This window comes from Alexandromys fortis, unplaced genomic scaffold (assembly GCF_014885135.2).
Source record: "Alexandromys fortis isolate MF-2015 unplaced genomic scaffold, M_Fortis_MF-2015_v1.1 scaffold_65, whole genome shotgun sequence".
NCBI classification, from domain to species: domain Eukaryota; kingdom Metazoa; phylum Chordata; class Mammalia; order Rodentia; family Cricetidae; genus Alexandromys; species Alexandromys fortis.
Genome location: NW_026067986.1, coordinates 3,338,048 through 3,347,143, shown reverse-complemented (window position 1 = coordinate 3,347,143; position 9,096 = coordinate 3,338,048). Strand labels below are relative to the sequence as shown.

The window sequence follows — 9,096 nt, the reverse complement described above, 5'->3', positions numbered from 1 at the left end:
AGCCCTGCACATTCAATGTTCTCACTGCAAAGCTTCCATATGGGATAGCAGAAGCCTTCACTAACATAACCTGTATCCATGGCGTGAACGAACACAGGCTCATAGCCATCGTGTTTTATTATCACACGGTAAGACGTACATAACTGCTGGGCATTTAGAATGGAAGTTCATCCTGGTGCGTGTTGCCAGTTGGGTTCCTCAGGAAAGAATGCATGTAGCACGGATAATAAAAACCCAGAGGCAGATATTGGGGTTCAATCTGAAGATAAGAAAAGCAAAACAACTAAGCCGCTGAGTTAGTTCTTCTATGAAATCTTCAGATGGAAAGAGAGCAAATTTCTGTCTCATTCCGTCTTATATTCCTCTCTAGTGCTTGCTGGGATTAAAGGCGTGCACCACCACTGCCAGCCTCTCTGGCTAACTAGTGTGACTGCTGGGATTGAAGGTGTGCACCACCACTGCCTGGCCTGTATGGCAAACTAGTGTGGCTGTTCTGTGTCCTGGTCTTCAGGAAAGCTTTATTAAAATACAAATGAGATGCCACTACATTTCTGCCTTTGTCTTAAATAAAAAGAAGGCTATAACTAATTCAGGAAAAATGATATACAATAATTACAATAAGTGTATACAATATATACAGGCAATAAATACATCAACAATGTCTAGTCCATTTGAGTCTGACAAATTCGGAGAAAACACTTCACGTCAGTCCTATCTTGGTGCGTCCAAAGACTAGTACCTCATTTACTTCCTACCATAACTTGCTTTCTGCGGCAGGTGAACAAGGGAACTATAACTAGAGAGGCTCCGCCTGGAGTTTCCCAGTGGCAGAGGATTACCTTGAATATTCCTCATTGACCTACATCCATTAGTCCAGTGAGAAGACTAAGACTTCCTATATTGCTGAGAAGTTACAGAGGGAAGCGCTATGTTGATGACCACTTCCTATGTGCTAAATAATCCTCTCTGAAGAACTCTGGACTCCTGGGTGCTGGCAGCACACATTGTTAACCCCAGCACTCAGGAGGCGGAGGCAGGCAGATCTTTCTGCAACCTGGTCTGCGGAGGGAGTTCCAGGACCTCTGGTAGCAGCACCATCTTCATTCTTCCCGTGGTTTGGATCTTGAATGTCCTTCATGGCCCATTCATTAAAGATTCAGCCTGCAGCTGTGCTCTCTTGGGAGGTGGCAGCCCCTACGAGTCCAGACCTGCGGGGAGTTTTTACTGCACTGGGGGGGTTCCCTTGAAGGAAACTGTGACCTTTGTCTCCCTACTCTCACAGCACATTCCTAGCCTCTGCGAGGCAGGCACACAGGGAGTTTGTAATGTAAGATCGCAGGCACCAGACACCTTCTGAGCTTATGGCAGAAGACGACAGAACTTAAAAACTCCTCTCTTCATATATTCCAAAATTCTCAAGGTCGAGTGGATTAGAGAGCCTTCCAAAAGAGATGCTCAAAGTCTTTATCAATTCCTGTGCACTCGTGTTCAGAGAAGACACAGGGAAGACTGCAAAGGAAGAGAAGGCATGAGAGCCCAACTTGGACATTTTGAATGGAGACAAAACATTTTGCAAACTGTATGCCGTACTTTCTGGCTTTTCCTTATTTGAAAGCCACTGACCTTGTTGGGAGCTGTGAATCCCCCCAGATCCTGAATTTCTTGTTTTCCCCTGATCTGAGTGCCTACAGCTGCTCTGAGCACGAGACCTTCAGGAGTGCCTGATGGCAGGGGAGTGGTTTCTGGTGTGTTTGGCTGGGGCGTGGCTATCAGTTAAGGATCCCTATATAAGATGCCCCTGGACACAACAAAGGGGGCATTCTTGGGGGAATTCAAGGATGACCCGTGTCTCTGTCTGTGAGTGTTTGTGTGTTTCAATCTCCAGCCCCTTGCCCGGCTCACCAACTGTATGGTAGTGAGTGCATAGAGTGCAGATGGGCGTGGTGCGCCACAGACCTTTATTGTTAGATGATAATAATATCTTAACATGAATATGAGGGCATGCACGTAGGAAAGGAAACATTGGTAATTAATGTTCATATCAGAAGATGATGACTAAGATAACTGTAGCGTTATCCATCTTCAAATGACAAGTCACAAAGAGAAACTTCATTAAAGCGACACGAAATCTGAAGCAAGGACAGCTGCAAAAGACAGAAATCAGATGTAATGATCACTGAGTACCAGAAAAATAGTAGCCTAAAACCAATTATATCTCTGAGGACAAAATGAAAGTATTTCCCATGTAACACAGTTGTGACACTTGCTATTCTGGCTGTAGTTCTCATCCTCTCACTAGAGGGCGGTGTTGCTTCTAAAACCAGAGCTCACTGTTCTCTAGGACCTTCAAGAAAAGGTAAAAGTCACGTCTTCCCAGCCTTGTCCATGGTAAATGTCAAATATGAATCTCCTCGAGAGCTCCATCCAGTTCTGACTGGAGCCTCAGGCGAGCTAGATAAAAAAGTGAAGAACTGCGCTGTGGGATCTGGCTAGCAGAGCTAACGTCAGTGTCCGCCCTAACCAGCCCCAAGGCTCATTTCTCCTGTTAAAGAACCGCCCTAGGTGACCCCCAAGAAGCCAGTGCATGCTTAAAAAGGCTAGAGTTCTGACAGATTTCTGGGGCTACACGGCTGAAGTATTTCTTGGTGCTCTTGGCAGAGTCAAGGAAAAACAGTCTTGAATTATGAAATAATTAGTAATTGAAATACTTTTAATGCTCTCTGGTTTCATACAAACCTCAGTGCTCCAAATCTTTTAAATAAAAATGCTGTCTTCTGTTTCTCTAGGGATCTTAAGCTATTGTCTGCATTTGCTCTTAGTGTGGTTAATTCAGTTGAATCCCTGCACCACGCAATGATCTCTCCTCTTGGTGGAAAGGGCAAGATGGATTTATTCAGAATGAGATACAGAGACGAGGTTAACCCCTTGTCAGATAGGAACGTTTTAGGGTAGAGACTGAACCTGCCAATGACCTTGTAGTTGTGTGGCTCCATCCCGTCGGTGTTTCGCGTTAGGCGTCGTCCCCAGGGTTTTGGTTGGTCTGTTTCCTCTTACCCTGCCTCTTTCATCCAGCTCGTTGTCATATTTACTCAGATTGCAGAGTGAACATAGAAACCGCTCGTAGAACCTCCAGGCTCGTGTGAAACCCGAGGGTTCTAGCAAACCCTAGTTTATCTCCGCATGGGCTTGGCATAGGGATTTGCAGGGAGAGCTTGCATTTCACCCCTGGCGGTGCCAAGTGTCACCCCCACGCCACACGCTCTGACAGTCTCACTCAGATTTGCCACTTTGCAGAGTGTTTCCTCCGGCATCTCCCTGGGGTCCCCCTCCCCCGCCTCCCCTCCCCATTTCGGGTGCACCTTTAGGCTGCTCGAGCGTTTCTAAACTTCCTAAAATGTACTCCGAGTGCCTGCGGGAGCGTACACTGGCGCGCGCACCCTCGCCCCGTACCCGAGCCGGGGCCGGGCGGGTTCGGAGCTCCAGCACACATTCCATTCTTCGCGCTCGGGCACACCCCTCCGCGGTGTGGATTGGTCGGGCCGAACCCCCCCGGCGAGTCTCGGCTCCTGAGAGGCTCAGACGCCTGCCAATCCCCGCGGGCTGTCAAAACAAGTCTTTCCCTCCCTGTCACAGGCGAGCGGAGTGGAGGCCACCGCCGCACTTCCTGGGGCCGCCGCGCCGCGGTCGGCGGGCAGGTGGCTGGTGGCCCGTCCGCAGTCACCGCTCCGGCCGCACGCGTCCCGGCTCGGGAGGCTCCTGGCCCGGCGCCCGGCGCCTTTTGTCTGCGCCGAGCGGGCGTTTGCATCACGTCTCCGGTACCTCCCGCTGCTTTTCAGCCTGCTTCTCCCTCCTGCTCGCATCTTCTCCCCGCCCCCCGCCGCCGGCCCGCGCCGGCCCGCTGACCTCCTGGACCACAGCCCGAGGACGCCTCTGCCCCAGCGATGTCTCCTCTCCACAAAGTTGCGGCGATCGCTGCAGCCGCCGTCGGGCGCTGAGACCAAGTCCGGCGGGGCTTTCTCCGGGTGCCTGAGCGCACCCCTGCCGGGGGCTGGACATCGGTCACCGTCGTGCTGTCTCGCCGGGAGCTTCCGAAACGTGCTTGGCCATGGCCGAGGGCGCGGCTGGCAGGGAGGGTCCGTTGCCTCTCGACGCTGCCGGAGGCGAAGACGACCCCCGAGCCGCCGCCGACGCTGCCTCCGGGGACGCTGCACCCGCGGCCTCGGGTGGCCGGATGAGGGACCGTCGCAGCGGGGTCGCACTGCCAGGTGCCGCAGGGCCCCCCGGGGACACCGAGGCCGGCCTCCTGGAGGCTGCGCGAGCGACCCCCAGGCGCAGCAGCATCATCAAGGTAAGCCGAGCTGCAGCGGCCCAGAGCGTGGATGTGGGCGTCGGAGAGGTAGGGGACCCCCGGCAGGGTATTCATTGCCCCAGACAGGCATTGCAGGCAGGGCATTGTTTTCTCCCACCTCCTTCATTGCCAAACCTTCCTGCCTAGTCCGGAGGTTCCCAGACTCTCCTCTTGGCCTTGAGAAGCAGAAGTGATTTCCCGTCTGACAGCCAGGGAAAAGTTCCCCTCTGCGCTCTGCGCTTCTGCGGTTTGATGGATGCTTTCCCTCATTTTCTGGGCAAGCTTCACTAACCGGTGGATGGGGAGGAGGAAGGGAGGACTTGGGATAAATGCAGACCTGCGGGCTGGCTGTGCGTTCTTCAGCCGAGGGCAAGCTTTTCCTGATCAGCAGAGGCGAAACATAGCGTACTTTCAAGTGTGTGGGGGAAATCTCCCCCCAGATACAAACGGTGCCAAAATCCTGAAATGCTTGAACTTTGAAGATAGGCAGGCAGAGTTTGCAGCCTAGAGAGGATGAAGGAAGAGCTCAGTCAGAGTTTTCGCGCTGCAGAAAACACACATCCGGGAAAAAACGTTCCCAGACTCCCCTAGCACCCCCAGAGGATTTGCCTTTATCCATCTGCCAAGGAACTGTAAACCTTTCTTTGCCCCTATTTATTTCTGTCTCCCACGCCGAACTTGTTTCCCCTGTTTGAAAGTTCATCTTTCGGGTGCATGACTTTGGAGTAATTTTTTTTTTCAGGTAAGCCCCTTGGCACTGGCTCTAGGATAGGGCCGTTTGGCGTAGGTCCATGTGATTACTGCGTACATGTGAGATTAAAGTTGATCTTGGTAGAGCATATGTGGATACACATGTATCCATGTGTGGATACACACACCACGCGACAGAAAGAAGGACTTGGAAGGAAGGACGGTGGAAGGATTATTGTTCAGCTTACTGACTTACTGGGTAGGCTCCTGCCTTCAGAAAGCCTGCTCAGACTTAAACCGAGCAGCCTTTGGTCACGCGTGTCTTCTTTCCCGAGCTACCAACCCCAGTGTCTGCGCCCCCATCCACCTAGCTCCAAGCACTATCTACGCTTTTCCCCCAAACACGGACCCTCAGAAATTCAAAAGCTACAGGGAGATTCCTATGTGAAAAGTGCACAGGAATTTCAAGTAACCCGTCGTAGTTTATTCTGTGGCTCTCTCATAATATGAAGAGAGCATTATAGTCTGGATGTGAATTTGGATAAAAGAGAAATGGCCCTCTTAATACTCCAAGTCAGAAACCACACTGTCTCGAAATATAGTACGGTACATATTTAGTATCGTATGTAATTAGGAAACAGGTGCATTTGGTGTACAAGATGCAGATTCTGCGAGAGGACCTGTGGGGTAGTTTAAAACATATGACGGTAAACGCAGTGGGTCTTTATAATGTGTGAAACATACAAGCCATGCGGTGTATGCGGTGTAAGGACTGTGCAAATTCTTGCAGCCAGTTTTACTACTCTGAAATTGCTGTGCCACTAGGTGTGTGCTTCTACGTGCTGGGAATCCAGGGGATGTGGTCACGCAGGCTTGAGACTCAGCAGTCAAGGGCTTGACACGGGAGGGTCTTCATTTCCAGTGTAGCCTCCTGCACACAGCCATACCTCGCCTCAAAAGAAACAAGCTCCGTCCCTGGACTACATGCTCCGGTGCGGTTTATATTCTCGTAAGGGTCGGCCCTGAGTGATGGTGCCTCCTTTGTTTGGAAGTTTGTTTGGTGACCAAAAGGAAGACAGCAGAACATTACGTTTCTCTCCATTTAATGGTAAATTAAATAAACGCTTAATAAATGGTGTTTAAAATTAAAGATACTACAAAATTAGATGAGCTATTTTAAAGTATATTTATTCAAGAAATATACCTATAATTAAAACAATTAAACCTCGCGAAGGAGTGCTTTGTAGGGCTTTGTGCTACTTCACCCTCCCTTTTACACAGCCTACCCTGTAGCTATTAACACTTTCTTATGCATCCCTTCCAAAATAGTCCACGTGCTTGCAGGCATGTGTACCTGTGACTAGCGGCTGAGGCCCTCAGTAGCTACAATGACATTTGACTAGAATTTATTGGCTTTGTACCTTCACATCTGCATCTAACATTTTCGGTGCCCAGAGGATTGACTAAGGGCATTATGATGAGCAGATTAAACTTCAAAGATGGCCTGGGAACAGGTAGGTGGTGGTCATTGGGATTTGTCCCCAGCGACCTTCCTTTTCTTCTCAGGGCAAGAGACAGGTAGGCTCTTTTCTACTCTTTCTGAGGTCAAGAATATGTTTATTTGTCTTGAATCTTTTGTCAGTGGCTTGGTTCCTTTAATGTAGCAAAGATGAGCATATACCAGAAGGCACCATTATAATTAGAAACATCGAGGGAGGAAAGATACATTTCTGCTCATGGTTTCCGAGATCTCAGTCCATGGTCACCATTGGCATTTCTAGGCCTGCAGCAAGGCAGTCCACCACGGTGGGAACCCTCCTAGGGCCTCTCCCCAGTGATTTACTCCCTATATCTGGGCCTCAGCTCTGCTTCTCAGGGCACCCCGATAATCCCACCAAATTATGACCTCTGTTCGGGTTGACCTAGATAATTGGTTTAATTATTTAAATGCTAATTCTCTATTAGCATGACTATTAGATCAGCATGGTGCATTCCTCTATCCTGCCTGGAAACAGACTCCCTTGTATATTAACTAAAGGAATGTTTTTGGTTAGTTTGCCCTTCTTAAATTTGAAAACATATGTATAGCCGAGAAAAGGATTTCCTTCTGCGCTGATGGGAACAGTCACACTGTTGATCTCTGCCCGTCCTCGCCGAGCCTGTCCGCTGTCACTGTGGCTTTTTCCTTTATACTCTCAGGCTTGGTCTTTTTAATACTTGAGCTTTTTAATACTGTAGGAATTCAGATAGAGTCTCTGTAAAGCATTTACTTTTCCCCTGCATGATTATTTTCTATGAACTGCCATTGATAAATGTTTCATTTTTTGCCAACTGTACATAATATAATATTTGTTGGGTCCATCTTAATTCCTTCTTGATATGTGATTTAAGATGTAAAGGTAGGAAAGTGATAAGTAATATCTAATATTGATGTACTATTTTGTATTTGAATATATTTATAACAAAGAAATTAGACTGCTTATCTAGTGGTTGATGTCAATATCCCACTATTTAAAACATCTGCCACTTTAAATCATAGCCAATAGCCCATAGCTATATTATTGTAGAAATAAGAAACAGCGTAGTTTATTCTCTTTATTAGATAGTGGGAACTGAGATACATAAATATTTTGAAGGCCTTTCGTTTTTTTTCTAGTACATGTGACATATTGATTAATTCCACGTTCGCTTGTTTTCTTTGGAATCTAAGTATATCTAGCCCAGGCGAGGAAGAACAGACTGACATCTCTCTAACTGCATGACACGTGGGATGGAGGTCGGTGTTAGGAACGAGGAGCTGAGCCACGCAACTGAGCAGCTAAAGGAATGATTAAGATTGTTGTGGTCCACGCCTCGTTAGCGTTAGGTTACCATGGCCCGTCTTACCCTATCTAGTTTTGGGAGCTGCAAACACCAAGACGCACCCTGGGTACCAGCTGACTCATCAGAGAGGCAAACAGAATGAAATTCACAGAACGTGCTCTCTACTGTGGTTAAATTCCAAACTAGCTTTCGTACATCCCGTGTCCTCTCAGCCAGGCGTCTGGTGTGAGGGGGGTATGGAGAGACCTAAATCAAGACAGGGTCAGCTTCAAAGCCGCGTCCGCTTAACCCCTGTTACCATGTAGGTCCTCGGTTGCAGTCAGCTCGCAAGTCAACACTCCTAGGTTGGAAACAAGTTGAGCACACGAAGAATCTGAATGTTGGGCTTGTCGGGTGAATTGTCCTGTCTCTACTGCCCATCTCCAGTTTAGAGGTCGGGAGCACCACGGCTCAGGAAGGGGATGCAGCCCTTCCTGCCTTTGGCCCTTTGGTTAAGCTCTTTGGTTAGGCCCCTGCTGTGTGTGAAAGGGCAGTTTGCTAATGGAGGTCACTTGTCAATGTGTGCCCCTCCCCACCCCAGGCCAACGTCTTCCCCTGTGTCCCTGAAGACAATGGAGTTTTGAGAAGAATTGTGTTTTCTTTAGATTGATAGAGGGGGCAGATACCTGGTTCACGGACTATATACTATTATAGGGGAGTGAGAGGAAGAGGATTTTGATTGAAACTTTGAACATGTTTTTATAAACAGTTATAATGTGAGATTAAATATGACTGAGAAACTTACAATTTTCAGGCACACTGGCGCTATATATACTTTTGTAGATTAGCCTGGGAATTAATTAGCGTGTAGACTTTTGTTCCCGTACTGATGTCCTGGCTAGTCATATGTCACCTTGACACAAGCTACAGTCATCTGAAAGGAGGGAACAACAACTGAGAAAATACCTCCCGAAGATCCAGCCATAGTGCATCTTCACGAGTGATTGGTGGGTGGTGCCATCCCTGGGCTGGTGGTCCTGGGTTCTACAAGAAAGCAGGCTGAGCAACCCTTGGGGAGCAGACCAGTAAGCAGCACCCTCCATGGCCTCTGCATCAGCTCCCGCCTCCAGGCTTCTGCCCTGTGTGAGTTCCTGTCCTGACTTTCTTCAGTGACGACCCATGCTGTGGAGGTGTGAGCCGAATCAACCCTTTCCTCCCCGTTGCTTTGGTCATGGTGTTTCATCACAGCAATAGTG

At 48.7% G+C, this 9,096-nt stretch overlaps 1 protein-coding gene across 1 annotated transcript in view; it reads left to right on the top strand.

Annotated features, from left to right (window-relative positions):
• Window positions 1-3,965: 3,965 nt before the first annotated feature.
• The window catches only part of Plcl1 (phospholipase C like 1 (inactive)), a 253,360-nt gene continuing 248,229 nt past the window's right edge, over window positions 3,966-9,096 (top strand). Inside the window, exon 1 of the mRNA XM_050159249.1 lies at window positions 3,966-4,348. Coding sequence (XP_050015206.1) covers window positions 4,106-4,348 — 243 coding nt within the window. The 5' untranslated portion in view covers window positions 3,966-4,105. The remainder of the gene's footprint in view (window positions 4,349-9,096) is intronic.